General features: G+C 33.7%; 2 protein-coding genes across 3 annotated transcripts; one reads left to right on the forward strand and one right to left on the reverse strand.

Annotated features, from left to right (window-relative positions):
- Positions 1-113: 113 nt before the first annotated feature.
- On the reverse strand, positions 114-2,038 carry LOC131850337 (putative RNA polymerase II subunit B1 CTD phosphatase RPAP2). Its single transcript, XM_059200538.1, has one exon. The coding sequence runs from the start codon at positions 1,939-1,941 to the stop codon at positions 169-171; it is 1,773 nt and encodes a 590-aa protein (XP_059056521.1). The 5' UTR covers positions 1,942-2,038; the 3' UTR covers positions 114-168.
- A 180-nt stretch (positions 2,039-2,218) lies between these two features.
- On the forward strand, positions 2,219-22,387 carry LOC131850350 (uncharacterized). 2 transcript variants are annotated; one of them, XM_059200562.1, is made up of 7 exons: positions 2,219-2,560; positions 6,305-6,448; positions 6,784-6,869; positions 17,466-17,549; positions 18,629-18,756; positions 19,450-19,545; positions 21,096-22,387. In XM_059200562.1, the coding sequence occupies exons 2-7, from the start codon at positions 6,314-6,316 to the stop codon at positions 21,566-21,568; spliced, it is 1,002 nt and encodes a 333-aa protein (XP_059056545.1). In that variant the 5' UTR covers positions 2,219-2,560; positions 6,305-6,313; the 3' UTR covers positions 21,569-22,387. The 2 variants fall into 2 exon arrangements, with proteins under 2 accessions (XP_059056545.1, XP_059056546.1); XM_059200563.1 differs by lacking the exon at positions 19,450-19,545.
- The last annotated feature ends 327 nt before the right edge of the window (positions 22,388-22,714 follow it).

The following is a 22,714-nucleotide window of genomic DNA, read 5'->3' on the forward strand; positions in this document are numbered from 1 at the left end:
CTTCTATTCAATCTTAATGAATATAATAGGAATATAGTATGGACACTACATTTCGAAAGAAACCATAGGACCATGCTTCTTATATGGTGGATGATTTTATAAATACCATTTCAATGCAATATGAAGATGCAGTAAAATTTGCTAGTACATTTACTAATCAATTAAAAATTACTCAATTGTTAGTTGCATATCATTAGTGTCTAAAAGTCTATCAATATCCGTTAACCAAGATATCAGCCTATCCAAGTAACCACCATCTTGTTTGAAACTTAAAAGCAGTAACTGAAGGTGATTATATGCTGTTGGCTGTTCCAGTAAGTAAGAAAGCCTTCTGTCTCTCAGAGACAACAATTTTATAACTATAATGACAATCAATGTCCACTGAATTGGTTTAAACATTATATTATTGGCTTTCAATTTAAATGTGTTTACAAGTAAGCGAACATCGGAACTAATTGATAGACTCGACATGCCCAATGATCTGAGTAAATCAGGTAGTGCTTTATTCAAGTGTTCACATACAATTCGTCTTCGTAATGCATTCTGCGCATTTTTATCCACTAATGGTAATTGTGTAACTTGTTCATCTCCTCCAATGGGCGGTGGTTTATTATAGTTTTCAGTGACTGAAGGTGTTTCCATCTCACCTGCAAAGAATGATTTGACTTTCAACTGAATCTTTTTACTCTCTTCTTGTAAAATGGAATAATCTGGCAGAGGTTTTGTCTCTCTCTGTAGTGTGTGAGCATCAAACTTTTTGTCTTCTAACTCAAGCATGTTCAACTTGCGGCAAAGGGCTTGATATTGGTCATAGCTATTTGAGTTGTAGGCTATGCTACTGGAATAATTGTCTAGGTATTCTTTTATACATTCTCCTTTGTCCTCAAGTATTTCCTTAACTCTTTCTTCACCAAATAATAATAACAAAGTATCTAGTGTGAACCATTCTGCAAGACATTTTTCAACTTGAATTGTCAATGCTGTCACTGCTGGTTGTTTCTTCTGTTGCACATTTTTATCTTGCTTTGTATTATTTTTGGTAGCATCTACAACGGTTATATTAGGTGATTGGGTGAGTATTGGATCAATTTTCTTCTCTGGCTTCTCAAGGATTTCTCCCACTATATTTAGTGGGTTTGGAGGTTTTTTAGCTGATTCCTTAACAATTTTATTATCAGATCTTGTATTGTGTTCTTTTTGAGTGGTTTTATTTTCTTGTTGATAATGATTATATATTGCGTCTGCTTTTGTTTTATTACTAGTTATATCACTTGTATTGGCATCTTTGTCAATATTGTCATGTATATAGGGCTTAGTATAGTTCTCATTTTTATTTTCACATTCATTAGTATCTTTATCATAGTCTGTGATTGTTATTTCATTCAGGCTAGCACTCGCAAACTCTTTGATGGAAGAGAACTGGGGTTTTACTGTTTTTATTTTTTCTGTTAAAGATAAATCTACTTCTTGCCCAAGACTACCAGGAGTATCTAATGGGAGCAATTGGAATTTGGGAATCTCTTCATATTCTCTAAACCAGAGTGGACTTGTCAACAATTGTTTTTTTATGTGTGTAGCGGACTTATAACAACTATTACTGCAGAAGCTCTTACGATCTGTAATGTCATACACTTTGTTTGTCTTCAATGATATTCTATACTTCTGTTTGGGGATATCTTTTTCTGATATAGCATTTTGACAAAGTGGATAACCACAAATATGTATTATCGCCCGCTCTTCAATCACATCCTCGAAGTGACTTTGGTTAATATCCGGCAAACATTGTATGAAATAACATTCGGTGATATCATTTTCAAGCAAACTTTCAACAATTTCTTGGGCCTTTGCATTACACTCACGTTTTTTGATGATAGCTTGTCGTATTTGTTCCTTAGACAGGTCTTCTATTTTAGTAGGTCTCTTTTTTACTAAAGTTTCCATAACTTACAAAGGTAATAATTAAAAATATTCATTAAATTAAGTAAATTTCAACAGAATTTCATTTATTTATCAAAACTAGAGAGTTTGTACAGAGTATTCTGGTGATTGGATAAAGTTGAGTAAACAGATAATCGACAGTCAGTCAGAAACTGGCACTTACTCATTCACAAATTCAAGCTATTGTCAATCAGGCCTGTGACCACAGACTACTTTCGAATTAATTCATTCAACCACTTTTTTTTTTTTTTGGTTCTGTTCATTCAACCACTTCATTGAAAATTTGATATTCACAGATCCGAAGAGTAACACAGTTGTCAGAGTATTATTTTGCTTTTAGTTATCAGTTACCATCAATAATTAATTATCGTGATCGTGATTACAAATTAAATATTACGTCGATAATATTCCGTAATATTTCTTTAATATATTTGTGGAGAAACTTAAGTGACAAACGGTGTAATTGAAAAAAATGTTATAAATAATATTATTTAATTGTACTTTCAACTTTCTGATAACGATGGAAGTCTCGTGAGTCGTTGCAATACCTTACAAACTACTCAAGTAAATTAACAAATAATATGTCGTCTGGATAATATTACTTTGGAAAGTGAAACTTCAAGTAAGTTGTATTTACAATAAGAAGGCAAAATATTTTTTAGTAAGAAAGAAACATTCTCTTTTTAGTTTTAGTGGAATTGTTTTATATAGGTTTTTCAATATTTATATAGTTACTATCCTCATAGTAACTATATAAATATTGAATTGAGTTGCAGTATTTTCTAGGTCTATAAATTTCCTAGAATCCCTCTCTGTTGAAAATAACTATAGTCAGCCTGTTCCCTAAAATGTCTATATAAAAGTAAAAAAGTTTTTATAATAATCTAACATTAATGTTATAGAACACTTTATAGACATTTTTTCTTGTTAATGTTTATATTTACTGAAATATTGGTATTCAATATTATAGTTAATTAGATGTTGCTTGTAGTGTGAGATTTATTTTTACTACATTATTTTATATACTGTGTCTTATATAACATTATTTCTACAATAGTTAAATAATTTAAATAAAAATAATATATTGCATGTTATTTGATGTGTTAAGAGTCACCAGAACAAGCATGTATGTATCAGATGAGTTATGAGTGTGATTGATGCATGTTTTTTTAATGGATGATGGTAATAGAAAGGTGCACATATTAACTATGCTATATAAATAGATCTGCCAGAAAAAAGATTTAAATGTCAAATAAAATACTTCCTTTGCAAAAAAGCTTACTATAAAATTGAAGAATTTGTTAACAATAAAAATGTTTTTATAGAAAAACTTTAACACTAATAATGAGTGTGTATGATTTCTATGTTGATTATCGCATGCCTCCTACTTGTTATACTGAATTATTTATATAAAAAAAAACATCTATTAAAAAGAGGAACACACAAGTTTCTTGCTCATTCTTCTTGTGATGAATCTGCATTCCGAACGAGTGGTAGAATCAAAATATGACTATTCAAAAGTGCTTGTAATGAGTTTATTTGAATAAAGATTATTTCTATTTCTATGTATTTTTTTATTGGGGCTTGGGCTATTGTTTGTTGCTTGGACCTGTAGCACTCTAACCTACATAGATCTGTTGTACTCACCCTTTTTCAGAATGTTATGCATATTCAAAAATTCAAATTCAAATTCAAAATATCTTTATTCATGTAGGTCTATTACAGACTCTTATGATATGTCAAATCTACCGTCAGTTCGGAATGATATCGAGATGGGAAGAACTGACAAGAAACTCAGCTCATATTTTTTTTCAAATAATAGTGGAACATGTTTATGATAAATACAGTTATTAAAATTCAAATTTGGGAGAATAGAGTGACCACCAGCATATGCTATCGCAAAGAACAAAAAATTTGATCAGTGTTCACAACCTGAACACCCACAAGCAAAAACGCAAAACCGTGACTTGTATTTAACCAATTTTATCTTTATTTAAAACAAAATAAGATTGAAACGCATTTGAAAAAATACAGCTGGCTCGCGCCTCTTCACTCTCGGTCGATGCGACAGACGACGAACATTCATAAGGTTACAGTATTTAGAAAAATATATATTTTGTTTACTTTCCTCCTTCCTTACCAAGAATCAGAAACCGATAATATGCATTACTTTTATCCTCGATTTTTATAGATATAGTAATTTCACAGATTTCTTTAACATAAAAGAACAGTTCTGAAGGAAAAATCACGGAACAATATAAAACAGGTCCGACCAGTTCAGTTTTCCTCTTTTATACATCGAGATTTTATAGATTATTCAATTATACATATAATAAATCGATTACGAGCCTCCTGTAAACAAATTATTAAACAAAAATCAATTGTATATATTATATTTATATTAATTGTATATACTAGCGACCCCCCCGGCTTCGCACGGATATACATATTACATATCTTTGAATTTCTCGGTTTGTTATATATATCTACAGACACTCGCACACTAGTTAATGTAAGAAAAATGTACCTACTGTGTTTTGTTAACACATTAAATGTCAGCTATTGTTCTATAATGTTTATAATTTACAATAGGTACCTACTGCATGCTCAGTGTATCTGCATTAGTTGTGTAGAGTGGTAGAGATAAGGAACGAGTGCAACAGTACTGGCTTACAATATTTTTTTATATATGTACGTATATATACGGTAATATTCAAATCTTTATAGCAAATTAAGAAATACATACAGAATAGTGCAGGCAAAGATTTCATACACACTGCCATGGAGTGCGTTGGCGGAGGAGGAAGGAGGCTTTTGCCCATAAATAAAAATAAAAAACTAACTTTTAACCGGCTAAAAACTGACTTATGTGGAACGACATTTTAAGTGCTCGATTAATTATATTTTAGCCTTCCATGCATATATAAATACATAATAATAAAAATTTTGCATAATTCACACGACGCCACTTAGTCTAACAAACAATGCTAAGCAGAACTTGTGTTATGAGTGCTAGACAACTAATAGACATAGATATATTTTTGTATATATATAATATCTATCTATGAAGTAAAGCGGTATATGAAACAGCTAGATTCCTAGGCCGTCAAATTATGGAAGTATAATCTCATTTGAATAGAGTAAGGACAGAGTTTCTTGTTACTTATTCTCGGCTTAATTACACTAATCATAAGTGTCTATCCTAACACACTTTAAATAAGTGTCCGTTATTACACTATCAAGAATAACAATATTATTGATTTTCAAAACTACAATTCATTGAGAATATGCAGCCAATTAAAATATCGTGTACGCCTCCCTTTACATGATGAATTGTTTTCCATGTTTTGTTAGCTGCAGTCAATAGAAAATAGATTAAATAAATACACAATAAAGATGTTAACAATTTATTGTTATTCATAGAATTATGCAGGCTACAGTAAATAAACACATACGTTTTATGAACGTTGAATAAATTTATACAGTCGCTAATTAATATACAGTATGACTATAAAAGCATATTTTTTTATATTATTGGAATGGATAACAAAGTGACAGTCCATTGATTGTACGTGATAACCGTCGCCGTGGACAGCATTACGGACATCACGTTATCAGATTACGTCCATAAAACCGCGAATATTTTGCTATTCAGGGGTCTAAGATGTCATGATTCTTAATCTCTCATCACCTTCTATCACAACCTTGAACCGAAACAGAGGAGACTGCGTGAAGGTTGACCTGACATGGTACATTAACTGCCTTTACACGACATGTTTTTTGATGCGCTATTAGGAGCGTTCGCGATTTAGTGCGGGGAAGCTAGTGCACGCTATCGTGAGTGGTTGACTGCATTTTCCTATTTTTATGGTCATTTCACTGTCTTTTAATGTTTTTGTTTATTTCACATATTTTATTTTACAAAGACACGTTTAACATTTAATAATTAACAATAACACTATAATTATCTCTTTGCTCAAAGACAGACGCTAAAACACTCCCGATTGAAGGACGCAGGGTATCGTCCCCGGTGTTTCTCGTTCTCTCTGTCTACATTTACACGTTCATACTCTCGTGCGTGAACATCGTTTCGTGCGTGAAAGAACGTACGTGTAAAGTCAGCTATTAGTGGCTGTAGACCATGGAATGGTACACTCGCCTGCGCTAACGGTTTACTCTGGCGGGGCTCCAGTGAAGGATGATAGGATGAGCATGAGGTCAGTTAGCCCATCGTGCCAAATTCACCAAGAATTTATCTCGATGGTTTCCAGGGGAACTGCGAGGAGGTCAACCAGATATGGTACATTGCTAGCTATAAGATCATCAGTCCGCATTACTAACAATCCGCTTCCCCCCTGTGTGACAGGACGCCACAATGCACATGTGGATGTGGTCCGGGTACAACCTGGGCGAGTTCCTGTTCTCGGGTCTCGTCATAGACACGCGGTGGGCCTTCGGTCTCACATGGATTGTGCTGTTCTTCGTCGCGGTGCTCTTTGAAGGCTCTAAGGTGATGAGAAATGGAAAATTACAATTGTTATTGTATACTAGCTGTCAGCCCTTACTTAGCCCGAGTGTTGGTACTAATAAAAAAAATCTTTTTCAATATTTTGTATTTTACATTATCTTTATTAATATTATAAAGAGGTTTTTGAGTTTTGATGGTCGGCCTAATCTCCGATAGTCCATTTATCGAAGAAGACACGAGAGTAACAGGGAAAATATGATTCAGGCGAATTTGCATGGGTCAGATATTTTTCTTTTTTGGATATTTTAACGAAAAAATAAACATTTTTAAGCCAAAATTTCCATGTAACGATAATTTATTCATTTAAATTCTTTCAGGTATATTTAGCACAAGTACAACGCGAAGCACACAATAAACTATACCCATACAGATCCGACGAGAGGAGGACCTTATTATGCGACAGGTGAGTGTGCCATTAGACATTTTTTTTAATTTCTAATTTCTATTAACATTGAGTAGTATCCATCTATTCCAAATTTAAAATAGATAACATCTTGTAGTAACATCGTCGTTTCTGAAATATAGGTATAGAAAAATAGGTTGCACTCGTTCATATTTTTAGAGCTGCTCTCTTGTCGGTGGCGCTCCCGCCATCTTCCACGATCTTACATCAATCTTTTTAGCTGTTGATACGACACGACTCCAACTTTTTCCTTAACCTGCTAGATATAGCCGTGCCTTGGTTTTCCCCTTCCTCTCTTTCCATCTATTTTTCCTTCGATAATATTATGAACACGCTGTTCCGCGCCTTCGTCCACGTGGTATTTAACTTTATTTTCTCAAATAAATTATAGTTTTGAAAATAAAAGTAAAAAATTGTAAAAAATGTTATTTTGGTGTATTTACCGTATTTATTTCCATATGCATGTTACTACATGAAAAACCGGTTATTTCAATATTACAAACAGACACTCCAATTTATGATCTGTCACTTTTCTTTAACCCTTTGCAGTACTTCTTCATGTCTTATTTTATCTTTCCAGCTAATTCTTTCCATTCTTGGGTACGGGTTCACGAACGCAAAAAAACGCATAGTCGCCGTTTCAGCGATAAATTATTGTCTATTTTTTGGTATATAATAATATAAATATTCGGCGTATACGCGTTCCGTTTTACGTTTTAAGTTCGGCACCCTAACAACTGTGCGACACTAAAATACAAGTCATTGCAAACTTTCTCGTTAAAATTCTCATTTATATGCTAAGAACATGATATTCACACACTACAATTATATATTCTGTGCTCATGTCCCAACTTTGTGATTTAGTCAACGTGTAGAAGAAAATTGTAGATATTTCTTTGAAGGGGCCCCAATTTCGATTCTAGTCTGATTTGCTTCTGGCTATGTTAGTTTTGGTAAGGTCCAGGGTCGAAGGCGTAAATTTTTAAACAAGTTTCATTATGTACATAAAAAATATACCAGTGCAGTTTCTTGGCAATTCTCTATTTAAGGTAAATTAATGTAATGAAATGCTGAGGGTTACTCAGTAACCCCTTTTTTATTTTTTTTAGTTAAGAAAAACTGGCAAGATCGCCGAACTAGACGGTAGGGGGACAGTGATAAATATATGAGGTCCTAAGTTAATAAATGATTTTTAGTTTGAGTTTATTTCTTCTTTGTATTGTGTTTGGATACGAGTGAGAGTGCGGGACGCATAGTATTTGCTGGTAGGGTAACCCACCGTTGCTCCAATGCATTGGAGCAACGGTAGTTCCTCATGCGTTAGCGTTCCTGAGGAAAATACTTCCGAAGTTTTCATAAATTCTTCTTCAATTACAATAATTGTTTGTTTGCTTCATACACCGCTTTACTTCATACATAGATATTATATATATATACAAAAATATATCTATGTCTATTAGTTGTCTAGCACTCATAACACAAGCTCTGCTTAGCATTGTTTGTTAGACTAAGTGGCGTCGTGTGAATTATGCAAAATTGTTATTATTATGTATTTATATATGCATGGAAGGCTAAAATATAATTAATCGAGCACTTAAAATGTCGTTCCATATAAGTCAATTTTTAGCCGGTTAAAAGTTAGTTTTCTATTGCTATTTATGGGATAAAGCCTCCTTCATCCTCCGCCAACGCACTCCATGGCAGTGTGTATGAAATCTTTGCCTGCACTATTCTGTATGTATTTCTTAATTTGCTATAAAGTTTGCTTTAGTTTGAGTTTATTTCTTCTTTGTATTGTGTTCGGATACGAGTGAGAGTGCGGGACTCATAGTATTTGCTGATAGGGTAACCCACCGTTGCTCCAATGCATTGGAGCAGCGGTAGTTCCTCATGCGTTAGCGTTCCTGAGGAAAATACTTCCGTAGTTTTCATAAATTCTTCTTCAATTACAATAATTGAAGAAGAATTCATGAAACTACGGAAGTATTTTCCGGCATTGCAATATCAAGTGAAAGTTTAACGTTTCATAAACTTCGTCGTTGGATTTCGGTTCTGTATGTAATTAGTACAGCTGTCATTACGTAATCTGTACTAATATTGTTACTAAGACAGTGAGTATGTTTATTAAACCATTTAGAACCTTAGTGGTTAATCGTCATAAGAATAGACTTACAATATCAGAGATCGGATTTGCGCTCTTTGTAACGATACTTTTCCGAAACGGTTTGACCGATCGAGACCAAAATTTCATCGTAGGACCTTTGAGCCTCCATGGTTTACCACTCAAAATTCTAATCGATCAAGGTCGAGTTTTTAAGAATAAACGCGCTCACATGTGACCTGGTGTGTATACAAAACTAGTATTTAGTTATTGTAACACCGTAACAATCCGTAAACTATATTCGCATTGTCATTGACCCAGAATTTCCCTTCACTATAAACGCATGGTTGTTGCGATTTTGTATGTTAAATCGCTTGTAGAAAGGTTGAATTAGGCAGTTATTATTTTGACCGAGTAGACATGAATGGGTTATGTAACTAAATAATGGTAGTTGATCCGGTTGTTGGTGCCCATGGTTCTATATATATATATATATATATATATAAACACCTCTTTGGGCACTTTGTTGATCACGCCACAACCTAAACACTTGCCGATTCCACCTTTTGCACTGAATAACTTGACTCCTATCGCGTATATCTCAGGCGGTATGGCAACGTCGCATTCTATTTTGCGATGCGGCCATATATATTCGTCGATAGTACGATATACTCGACACTTTTTTTACTAATAATTCGTGACTGAATGGCTCCGAACGGCTAAATTTTGGTATACACAAAGACTTTTTGGCTCTGAATATATTCCAAAAATCAATTAATTATGTTGATCACTTTATATACTCGTCCTTACTGCGATACTTACTTTCATCCGAATATATATAGATACCGTAACGGTCTATCAATTATGACTTTATTAATTTACTAATGTAGATATTTTATATTCGCAATGCTCCATACATGCAAGCTCCAGCAACGGTGGAGGCAGGGTCCCCCCTGCACCGTACACCGCACCCCGCGCACACAAACAAATTAGATATTTTTTGAATACACAAAGACTTTTTGGCTCTGTATATATATTTCAAAAATCAGTTAATTGTGTTGATCACTTTATATACTGGTCCTTACTGCGATACTTATTTTAATCCGAATATATATAGATACCGTAACGGTCTATCAATTATGAATTTACTAATCTAGATATTTTATATTCGCAATGCTCCATACATGCAAGCTCCAGCAACGGTGGAGGCAGGGGGAGCACCGTACACCGCACCCCGCGCACATAAACAAATTAGAATAAATTAAATTCATAAGATTATTTATATATTTCGACTGCCTCGGTGGTCACACCGCTTTACATCCGATGGCCGCGGGTTCGATTTCTCGCACGATGCAAACATTTGTACTCATCGGTCATCGATTGTTTTCATCGGTCTGGGTGTTTTATATGTATATTATATATGTATTTACAAAATAAAAATATCTATTTATATCAGTTCAGTATCAGTCTGTGTTAATTGTCCAGGGTTATTTATTATATTTTTATAAACGGTTATCTTTTTCCATCGCACCGCTCGCTATCGACAGTGAATTCATAGAAATGTCACTCTAAAAACAAAAATAGTTTTGTGTTTTGTATTTCAAATACTAAATGCAAAATAGGTATTTTCAAAATACTTTTTAAAAATTAAGTACCTTTTGAATTTTTGTCCAAACCTCAGATATTTTATTTATTTTAGGTATATCAATCATTACATAGTAATATAAAAACAAAGTCGCTGTCGTATCTAACAGTACATAAACAAAGAAAGAAGACTTTGGCTCTGATACCGTAACGGCCTATGAATTATGAATTTATTATACCTAATCTAGATATTTTATATTCGCAATGCTACGAACATTGTAATATCCGCCTCCATTCATTGTAACGGTGGAGGGACTAAATAGTTGAGTAAAACTGAATAAGCAGTTGCTCCACTCTATAGGTACTGCGTCGTCGTCGTATGCTGTTCATTTTTTCACTCGTTTTGGCGCCAAGAGAGGGTCACATAGTCGTGGTCAAGTTAAGAACTTATAATTTAATTTTGACAACAATAGATACAAGTAAAAAGTAGGTATTATATTAAAGTACGTAAGTACTGTACTTAAAAATATTTATTCTTTACTGTATGTACATTTGAAAAACTTAACACTTAAGGACTTGTACATATACACGTACATACTGCCATTTTCTCTTAAAGACATCCAGAGAAGCACTATTTATCAAATACGCGGGGTGCACCGACCTTTGACCTTATAACACCTGATTCGCGCGTAACGAATTACATTGCTACTTTTTGGTATTTTATAGTGGATATGTCACTATAAAATATTATTATTTCTTTAGATTATGACATAATAACATAGTTTACATGATTTTAAGGGAAACATACGATAAAAAAAAATCCCGTAAAATGTAAAAGATAAAAAATGGTTATTGTTGGTTATCCTTAAGAGATAGACATATACCATCACGGACTTTTTTGTTGACCTTATTTTGATACATCTCAAAGCACTAGACAACACGCATTTTCATTAAACAGTATTGTATTTTTTTATTTCTTTAACTTTAATGTACAAAAAAATTTGTACATGTGGCGGACTTAATATTTTGCCGCGTTATTTACCAGGCAACCATGAGTGGTGCAGCGAAAGATTATTGGCGGTGCACTAATATAAATAAGAAATGTCAAAAAAAGATTTATAAAGATAATAAAGATAAGCAAAATATACATTTCTATAAAAAAATAACAATATACATACATAAATATATATCTAAATATAACCCATAAATGTATAAATATTATATATAAGTAAATACATAATGATCCGATAATCAAATTATAAGTACAGTCTCAAATTGAAAGTAAGAAAATCAGAAAATATAGAGAGAACTATATGGATATAACAGAAAGATGTGAAAAAAGGAGAAGGACAGTAAAAAAGTTACAAATTTAAATAATGTTCCCGCAATTTCTGTTTAAATGAATTTATTACATTATTATATATATTAGGCATACGACTAGCCTTATGACTGTTACTTTTTTTTTAATCTATACATCTATACATGTAAATAAAATTGGAGTGTCTGTTTGTAATATTGAAATAACCGTTTTTTACTACTTGCATATGAATATAAATACGGTACATACACCAAAATAACATATTTTACAAGTTTTGTCTGTCTGTCTGTCTGTTTGTTCCGGCTAATCTCTGAAATAGCTGGACCGATTTTGACGGGACTTTTTTTGGCAAGTAGCTGATGTAATAAGGAGTAACTTACGCTACTGTTATTTTAGAAAAATAAAATAAAATTTCACGCGGACGAAGTCGCTGGGGCCAGTTAGTCTATAGATATACCGAGATTTAATGTTTAAGTTGCTATTATGTTGTTGACAAAATTTTACTGTAATGTTACTATTACGTGATCCTACACAATTTGTATTATTTTGGATGAATAAATAAATAAATAAATAATAATCTATACATCTATACATTTAATAAAAATTGGAGTGTCTGTTTGTAATATAGAAAAAACCGTTTTTTACTACATGCATATGAATATAAATACGGTACATACACCAAAATAAAATATTTTACAATTTTTGTCTGTCTGTCTGTTTGTTCCGGCTAATCTCTGAAATGGCTGGACCGATTTTGACGGGACTTTTTTCGGCAGGTAGCTGATGTAATAAGGAGTAACTTAGGCTACTTTTATTTTAGAAAAATAAAGTTAAAAACCACGTGGACGAAGTCGCGGGAACAGCTAGTGTATAATATATTAGAGATACCTACGTGTTTTTTTATTGATGACTAGCTGTACACGGGATTTCGTCCGTGTTGAATTTAACTTTATTTTTCTAAAATATAAGAAGTTAAATTCCACGCGGACGAAGTCGGGTGTACAGCTAGTTGTCGGTAGTCTAGCGATTTAGCTAGCACACTGCTTTGATTCCTGCTTGGTGGTCGAGGGTTCGATTCCTCGCACGCTGCAAACATTTGTATTCATGAGTATGATTGTTTGTAACGGTCTGGGTGTTTTCTATGTATAGATAATATATATGTATTTACGAAAAAAAATCTTTGTATTTATATCAGTACCCATAACATAATCTTCAGCTAGCTTAACTTGGGTCTAGATGAAGCTGTGTGAATTGTCCTGAGATTATTATTACTATAATAAATCTTTTCAAATCAGCCGATGTTTATTTTTGCCATAATACGTGCTGTTACCATGTGATAATATTACGTACGTACTTATTAAACTATTAACTTATTATTAAATTGTTTGTAACGGTCTGGGTGTTTTCTATGTATAGATAATATGTATGTATTTACGAAAAAAATCTTTGTATTTATATCAGTACCCATAACATAATCTTCAGCTAGCTTAACTTGGGTCTAGATGAAGCTGTATGAATTGTCCTGAGATTACTATTATTATTAATTGGTACACAGGTAAACTACTAACTAGGCCATATTGGTGTTGTTTGTTATTGTGAAAAAACTAGTAGGTATATATATAAGTTACACGTACAATTTCAAAGACTTATTTCTTGAAAACTACTGGCTATTCTGAAATAAAACTTTAGTGTTTGTATATGTAATGTTTGCATATAAAATATGATTAAAGGTTACCAGTGTATTTACACTTTTACTGAACAAACAGAGTTGTTTAATACTGAAAATATTGTGTGGAAGGCATCAATTACTTTCAGTGCATGTATAGCTTTTCTCTTTTCCTAATTATTATTATTATTAAGTTTAAAGTGGTTGAATTTTACGTAAGGGGTTTTTATACATTATTTCTAATGTACCATTTATTTTAAGTTTTTTAAACTCTATTCATCGAGACCTATCTAATGAGTCCAAACACGATATTTCTGCTGTAAGTTTTCGAAGAGTATGTTCATCATCTGATAATACTGGTGCCAGCATGAAGTCAAGGTTAACAGATAACTAATTACTTTTATTTCGTCAAAATCTTTAGATTACGTATAATAAATTCATAATAATATCGCTACCTATTCAAATCAAAACAAGTATTAGGTACTTCATGTACTAGTATATAAATTCATCAACACACAAGTAAATGATTTTTAAATATATTCAGAGCCAAAAAATCTTTGTGCATTTAAAAAAAATGCCGATACGGATTCACTATTGCAGGAAATTGTTGAAAAAATATATATCGAGTATAGGTATCTACTACTATCGACGAATACATTTGGCAACAACGCATGGTCTCGGTCGGAACGGCAACATCGCATATTAGAATACAAAGATAGTGGTAGAACGCGGAACGGCAACATGTTGCCGTTCCGCCACGCTACCGTTATAGTGGTAGAAAGAGAGAGACAGTGGAATCAGCAATATCTACGGATCGTGGCTGGATCAACTAAGTGTGCAAATGTAAGTATATATATATATACTTACATTTGTCTTTAATTCAAAGGAAATATAAATAATGAACGCATCACATTTAAAACAGTAATAAGTACGTACGTAATATTATCACATGGTAACAGCACGTATTATGGCAAAAATAAACATCGGCTGATTTGAAAAGATTTATTATAGTAATAATAGTAATCTCAGGACAATTCACACAGCTTCATCTAGACCCAAGTTAAGCTAGCTGAAGATTATGTTATGGGTACTAGACAACTGATATAAATACAAAGTTTTTTTTCGTAAATACATATATATTATCTATACATAGAAAACACCCAGACCGTTACAAACAATCATACTCATGAATACAAATGTTTGCAGCGTGCGAGGAATCGAACCCTCGACCACCAAGCAGGAATCAAAGCGGTGTGCTAGATAAATCGCTAGACTACCGACAACTAGCTGTACACGCGACTTCGTCCGCGTGGAATTTAACTTCTTATATTTTAGAAAAATAAAGTTAAATTCAACACGGACGAAATCCCGTGTACAGCTAATCGTCAATAAAAAAACACGTAGGTATCTCTAATATATTATACACTAGCTGTTCCCGCGACTTCGTCCACGTGGTTTTTAACTTTATTTTTCTAAAATAAAAGTAGCCTAAGTTACTCCTTATTACATCAGCTACCTGCCAAAAAAAGTCCCGTCAAAATCGGTCCAGCCATTTCAGAGATTAGCCGGAACAAACAGACAGACAGACAAAAATTGTAAAATATGTTATTTTGGTGTATGTACCGTATTTATATTCATATGCAAGTAGTAAAAAACGGTTATTTCAATATTACAAACAACAGGCTTCAACATTCTCAAGTACCATAAAAAAGATGTTTTTATTAAAAACAAGGTGTTCCCGCGACTTCGTCCGCGTGGAATTTAACTTTATTTTTCTAAAATAAAAGTAACCTAAGTTACTCCTTATAAATCAGCTACCTGCCAAAAAAAAGTACCGTCAAAATCGGTCCAGCCATTTCAGAGATTAGCCGGAACAAACAGACAGACAGACAGACAGACTAAAATTATAAAAATAGTTATTTTGGTATATGTACCTTATATATATTCATATGCATTTACTACATGGTAAACAAAACGGTTTTTTCAATATTACAAACAGACACTCCAATTTTTATTAAATGTATAGATGTATAGATTATTATTTATTTATTTATTTATTTATTCATCCAAAATAATACAAATTGTGTAGGATAACGTAATAGTAACATTACAGTAAAATTTTGTCAATAACATAATAGCAACTTAAACATTAAATCTCGGTATATCTATAGACTAGCTGGCCCCAGCGACTTCGTCCGCGTGAAATTTTATTTTATTTTTCTAAAATAACAGTAGCGTAAGTTACTCCTTATTACATCAGCTACTTGCCAAAAAAGTCCCGTCAAAATCGGTCCAGCTATTTCAGAGATTAGCCGGAACAAACAGACAGACAGACAGACTGTACTATGCTATACTATGTATTGATTGATATACCTAAAATAAATATAATATCTGAGGTTTGAACAAAAACTCAAAGGGTAATTTATTTTGAAAAAGTATTTTGAAAATACCTATTTTGCTTTTAGTGTTATAGTACTTTAACTGTTATGTTTTAAGTAACAATGTTTAATTATAATTAATACTACTGCACCAACACTCCGATCGTGCAAAAAAATTTGCTGTTTCATTATTTTTTAGTTCAATTAGTGGTCTACCTAAGTTCTGGGCTAAGGGGGGGGGGAGAGTCATGACACCCCCATGACTCCCATGACCTCCATGACGCTCCCCCCTGGATCCGCCGTTGCGTCTTCTCTTTATTCGCTCAGTAACGTTGTTACAAAAGAAAAGATTCCCATCCAAAAAATAACAAGTATTGAGGTTTGATCTGGAGTCACGTTACTCCAGACTGATTTCTATAAATATTTAGATTAGGTAGACTATTATTTTTGAAATACTAGCTAGACATTATTAAGTTACTGTAGCCATAATGTAGTAGCCCAAACGTGCCAATGAGGAAGCCCTTGGCAAATGCTGCACCCTGATTGGCCCGTTTGAATTGGATCAAGAACTGCTCGTATGCCAAAAAGGTGGATTTGTATAAAATCGTGTATAAATCGCTTAATTATTATTATTACTCGTCGTGACAGTTGTGGCTCAAAACGGATCAACATTTATATATGGTCATCTGGCATTAGATCAACAAAAGGCCTCCGGATCAACAAGTGAAAAAGGATCAACAAAAAACTACCTATACGGCACGTCTGAGCCACAAAGTGCCCAAGGGGATATTTATATATATATATATATATATATATATATATATATATATATATATATATATAATAAATTGCTTTAAGCGATAAGGCCGCTTTCTCTTTAGCACATTTATGGGAAGTAATCTTCCATGCGCAATAAAAATGTATCATATTATTATTACTAATGGTCGCCCAATGGTCAAAATAGTGTAAACATTATAGTAATTAACTTGACAACCTCGGTGGTCTAGTGGCACATCGCTTTACTATCCGATGGCCGTGGGTTCGATTCCTCGCACGGTACAAACATTTGTATTCATGAGTATGATTGTTTGTATCGGTCTGGGTGTTTTCTATGTATAATATGTATTTATTTACAAAAAAATATGTATCCATGTATTTATATCAGTTGTCTAGTATCCATAACACAAGCTCTGCTTAGCTTGGGACTAGATGGCGCTGTGTGAATTGTCCTGAGATAAATATATATATATATAACTTGTAGGAAAATAATAAATGTAAAAAGCCTGCAAGTTTATATCCGGGAAAGTATAAAAAAATGGACAAAACTCGACCATAATTAATTTAAATTACCAAGTTTTAACAATTATTAAGATTAACTGACAAATTTACCAGGTTTCACCAATTTCAAATTCACCATCCAAATGATGATTTTCAGGGGTAACCACGTGGAGGTCAAACTGACATGGTACATTGGAGTCATCAGTCAACATTAATAACAATCCTTTCCTACCTATGTTGATAATTGATGTCATAATGTTTATTTTATCAGGGAGCAGGGCAACCTCATGGAGCCTACGACGAGTCGCAACGCCAGCACCGGCCAGGTCAGCCGCTGGGCATCGTTCAGGGTCAGGTCAGTTCGCCTATAGATGGATATGGTCTATCTGACAGCCACGGTAGTTTAGCGGTATAACACACTAGTTACTTCCAATGGTCGCGGGTTCGATTCCTCGTACGGTGCAAACATTTATGTTCATATGTATAGTTGTTTGTATCGATCTGGGTGTTTTCTATCTATATTATGTATATATCTATATTTGTATGTATTTATAAAAAAATCTAAGTATTTATACAGTTGTCTAGTAATTTATAGCTGAAGCGGAGGTATCTGATGTGCCTGATGAGTGAGAGGTATTGAGGGTTTTATAAGGAAAAAATACAGAGATACTAAATTAAATATTAAATTATTTAAAGAATTATTAAATAAATGTTGTTATTCCACAAATGATTATTTAAATGACAATAATATTAATATTACATTATTATTAAATAAATATTATTGTAATTTTTTACACGCCGGAAACGGCATGTTTGGAACTATTATAATCTTTAGACCATTATATACATGTTCCAGTAAATAGATTGAATTGAATTATTGTAAAGTTTCATTAAAATCTATCTAGTAGTAGATGCATGGAAGGTATTACACCTGAATGTGGATGATTATAAGGGCAGAGGAAGGCCGAAAAAGAGATGGATGGGCTTTTTTTTTTTGTGGATGATAATGGAATGGTGCACTCGCCTGCGCTAACGGTTTACGCTGGCGGGGCACCAGTGGAGGATGATAAGATGAGCATGAGGTCAGGTCAGTTAGCCCATCGTGACAAATTCACCAGGAATTTAACACGATGGTTTCCAGGGGGAACCACGTGGAGGTCGACCTAACATGTTACATTGCTAGCAATGGGGTTATCAATCCACATTACTAACAATCCCTTTCCCCCCAGATGGATGGGCTGTGAAAGATGATATGGTAAGAAAGGGAGTAAATAACGAGATGACTGCGAACAGGGAAGAGAAAAACAACCCCAAATAAATGGGATAAGGAAGAGCAGATAATGATGAGTTGTTGCGTGGAAGTGCAACAAATATCCATCTATCCACACTCACAAACTTCCGCGGTTATAAATAATTATATTATTCTGTACTCAGGACCCTGGTGAACTCTCATCAGTCCCTGGTGTTCCTGGCACACAACGTGGTCGGCTACCTGCTGATGCTGGCGGTAATGTTGTACAACGTTCACTTGCTGCTCGCCGTCGTCTTCGGAATGATGCTCGGTCAGTATTGAGATCAAGATACATATAAAAAAAAAAAATATCGATCTATCTATTGTATAGATCAGGGATGAGCAACACACGACCCGTTAAACATGTTTATGCGCCAAGCATTTCTATAATTAAATTTATTGTTTCTCCTGACAATATATTGTTATAAAATTGTAGTACATATTAAACCGAAATATTTTTTTGTGACTCACTTGTGTGCGACTTTTTCAAAACATGCAATACTAATTACTACTAATTTAATATTTGTGTGTCAAAGAATTTATTGAATTTAGTAATTTAAAGCATAATCTATAGTAATTATATATGCCAATAATTCCAATGACATGTTTATTTTAATTTAATTATTGACTAATCAGAATGACAAATATATAAAAATCTGCGCGCCTGTATGCAGGCTGAATATACTGGACATTATATTTACTATTATATACACCTATAAGCACTGTATTCAGCGATAAATGATTTGATATTAGAAATTTACAAAAAAAAAAGATCCTTACATAAACGTGCCTAACAAAATGTCGACCTTATCGCTTAAAGAAAATATATCTTTGGATTTTTTTTTCTTATTGAATACAAGACACCTTGTATAGAGCTATAAATAAAATGTTAGATTTTAAAGAGTAACGAGTGTAAAGTCAAGTAGAATATTCTTTAAATAATATTGTTTTTTTTTTATTTTAGGCTATTTCTTATTCGGGACCAAGTTGACGCGGCTGCAGATGCAGTGCTTCAGGACAAAACGCGTCGTCATATGTACGCCGGAATGCGATGACACTGGTATTAAAAACTTTTTTTTTTAATAAAAGACGGCCAAGCCGTTTTGTCGCCAATGCCACCGAATGGTATACATCCGTAGCTTCGTGTTCAATCAACTTTTTTTTTGCTCGGATCTAGGGTTGAGGCGTGCCACCAGAGCTGCTGTAGTTATTCTAACGCTATCTCGTGACACCGGCAATGGCGCTTGTAGGTGTTTTTTTAGTGGATAAAAATCCCCCCTCCCAGCCCGTCACTCTGCGGCGGAGGGACGTTCAATTGTTTTTGATTAGATTTGATTACAAACAAAAATCTGCGGTCGGGTCCATATGAAATATACCTATGCTATACACTCGCTTATAAAGTAAGCGACTTTAATGAAAGAATTTTTATAACCTGTATTTTATGAGTTTGTACATTACAGTAGGGAAAAAAAGAATACAAAATGTTGACATTCATAAGCGTTTAAAATGTATTGATTTTTTATTTGATAATGTTTATAATGACAGTTTAAGTTGTCGAAACAAGAGAAAAACACATAAAATCCCATATTTAAATGCCTTTATTACATATGGTATATATAGTCTATCTATATTTTCGAGACGAGAGATTCCGGATGCATAAACTATCTTTAGTTACTAACGTACTCCTCCCCTCGGACTTCCAAAAGACCGGTGCAACACGGAAAAATGTACATGGGAGTCGTGCGAGGGGAAACTCTGCAAGGAGATGGACGCTATGGAGTTGCAACAAGCAGATACCACGCTCACCTCGGAACCTTACCATCCCGCCCTGTAGAGACATGAAGTACTTATATGACTTATTTCAGTAGAGTCGCGTAGTTGTATTCAGTATACTAAAAAAAAGTCCATTTTTTTTTATTTGTATACCACTGCCTCGCTGGTCTAGAGGTAGCTGGCACACTTCCTCGCACGTCTAAGGCAGCCTGCCTCAAAAAATTATTGATGCCTTGCTAATATTTTTAGTACAAAATGAGGTCGCTTCCGCTGAAGGTTCGCTTGGATCTTTTAAACTATACAACGGATTTTAATGCAGTAGATGGAGTGTTTCAGGAAGGTTTATATGTATAATATAAACCCGTGCGAAGCGTAGCTAGTATAAATAAATGGCAAATATGGATCTAATCTAATGTTTTCCACATCTATGATGTATGTATCTGTAAACATGAGATAAGCCAATTAGATAAGTGCAGGTGATTGAACTGTATTATATAATGTAACGATATTTATAGTCTGTTGATTAATATCAGTAGTATTTCTTTAATGTATATATTTTATTTGCACTTCTGTGACCCACATACCACTTCCTGTGTCACGAAATTTTAGGTTGACGGGAAGAAATCTCTTTTAGAGATAAGTCCTTTGCTAACAAAGTTTCTGAAATGTATTTAAAAGTAAAAGAATATATATGTCTTGCCATGTAATAGTTTATTAATAATTATACAGTCACACTTTTTAAAATCTATTGCATAATGATGTTATTAAAACATGTTTGTAATGTAACGGAATGAAATAAAATTGGCCCAAACATTAAATATTTTATTTTATTTACAGCTGACAACACTACCCCACCGCACCTTGAATCTGGCTCGGAGACGGATATGTTCATCTGTCAGACTCGCACGTGTATTCAGCCCTCACACTATTTCCCGTCGAGCTCAAGCGAGCAACCAACTTGCTACTACGGCGCCGCTGCCTGTCCATCCAGAGTTGCCAGAGCGAAAAAAATGCAAGCCACGCCCGGTACGTCCCACTGCCATCACGCGGAGAGCGAGAAGGAAGATACCCCGAGTGTAGAAGACGTTCAATTGCTACGAACAGAACGCCAGGGTTGCTGCAAGAAGAAACAGGAACCACCACCCGAGGTAACCTGTTGTAAGTCTACGCAAGATGTAGTCGTCCACGAGCCAGATGAAGAGTCTATCGGGAATGAAACAAGAGAATCACAAGAGAGAGAGGATAGTCCTCAAGTCACATGTTGTCACAACACTAAAACGCCGTCCGAAAGCCAAGAACAAATAATGTAGTCATAGAAATATAATCGAAAAGTATTTAAAAAAATGCGTAATGTAGATTGTAATTACGTAATTATTCATATATTTTATTTACATATCATAAATTAGAATTTTAAATATTGTTATCTAATCGAATTTATTTTTAATTGCCTTATTAAATAGGTGCTACGTTATAGGATGCTACTGCCATAGTATTTTTTTTAATTAACATAAATTGACAATATTTAAAGGTTTAGATAATTTGAGAGAGAGATATACTTCCTAAAAGCAGACTAAGTCTAGATTAAAATTTTAATTAAGTAGGCAACTACAATACTGTCAGTGTGACTCGTGGAGCTTTGAAACAAATACGCCTTTTTGTATATAACTTTAAAATCAACTATTTAGTAAATAACATTGTTGAGACTGTATGTTCGCAAATTTGTTATAATTTTGTTTATAAAGTATTATATATTTTATACGTATTTCTATGAAGAGCTATAATTATACAAAGTGACATCGCTGTTTTTCACATAAAATGTGCCTTGTCTTGCCAATTGCCAAATTATTCTAAATTGTTGAGTAACTGTTTTTGTATATTATGTTCTGTAGATATATTTGTTTCTTAGAGGAATGAAATTTGTTGCAATAAAAATGACAATATTTTTTATCACGTTTTTTTTACTACGTCACACGTTAAGCGTCGTATTTTGCAAACGCAAAGTTCATAAGTTCGAATCTGATGAAATGGGCAAATGAGTGTTACATTCATCAATCGCAATTGATGAATCTACTCTGATTACCTCGTCTACATCAGTCGTGATCATATTTTGTCCCAGAGAAATCCAGCTTAGAGATGATAGACTGGTAAAAGACGGTTGGTTTTCTCAATTGTAGGATGTAGCGTTTTATAGCCGTGGTGATACAAATGTCGATATTATTTCGCCACAAAGTTAATTAATTGTACTCTACCCAGAAGCTTATACCGTTAATTATTTCCACTCGATCGAAAACTTCTAAGATGGTTAAGAACTTTGTGTCGTATTTTAGAGAGTCAGCGGCGGTACCGAAGGTCTGTTGACGTGTAGCACTCTCGCAAACATATATATAAAAAGTAATTCTCTCCGATTCAAATAGCTATTTTTTTTAATTTAACCACCTTCACCTGTTCCCAGCTTG

This window comes from Achroia grisella, unplaced genomic scaffold (genome assembly GCF_030625045.1).
Source record: "Achroia grisella isolate CSIRO2021 unplaced genomic scaffold, CSIRO_AGI_Agris_v1 utg754, whole genome shotgun sequence".
Lineage (NCBI taxonomy): Eukaryota > Metazoa > Arthropoda > Insecta > Lepidoptera > Pyralidae > Achroia > Achroia grisella.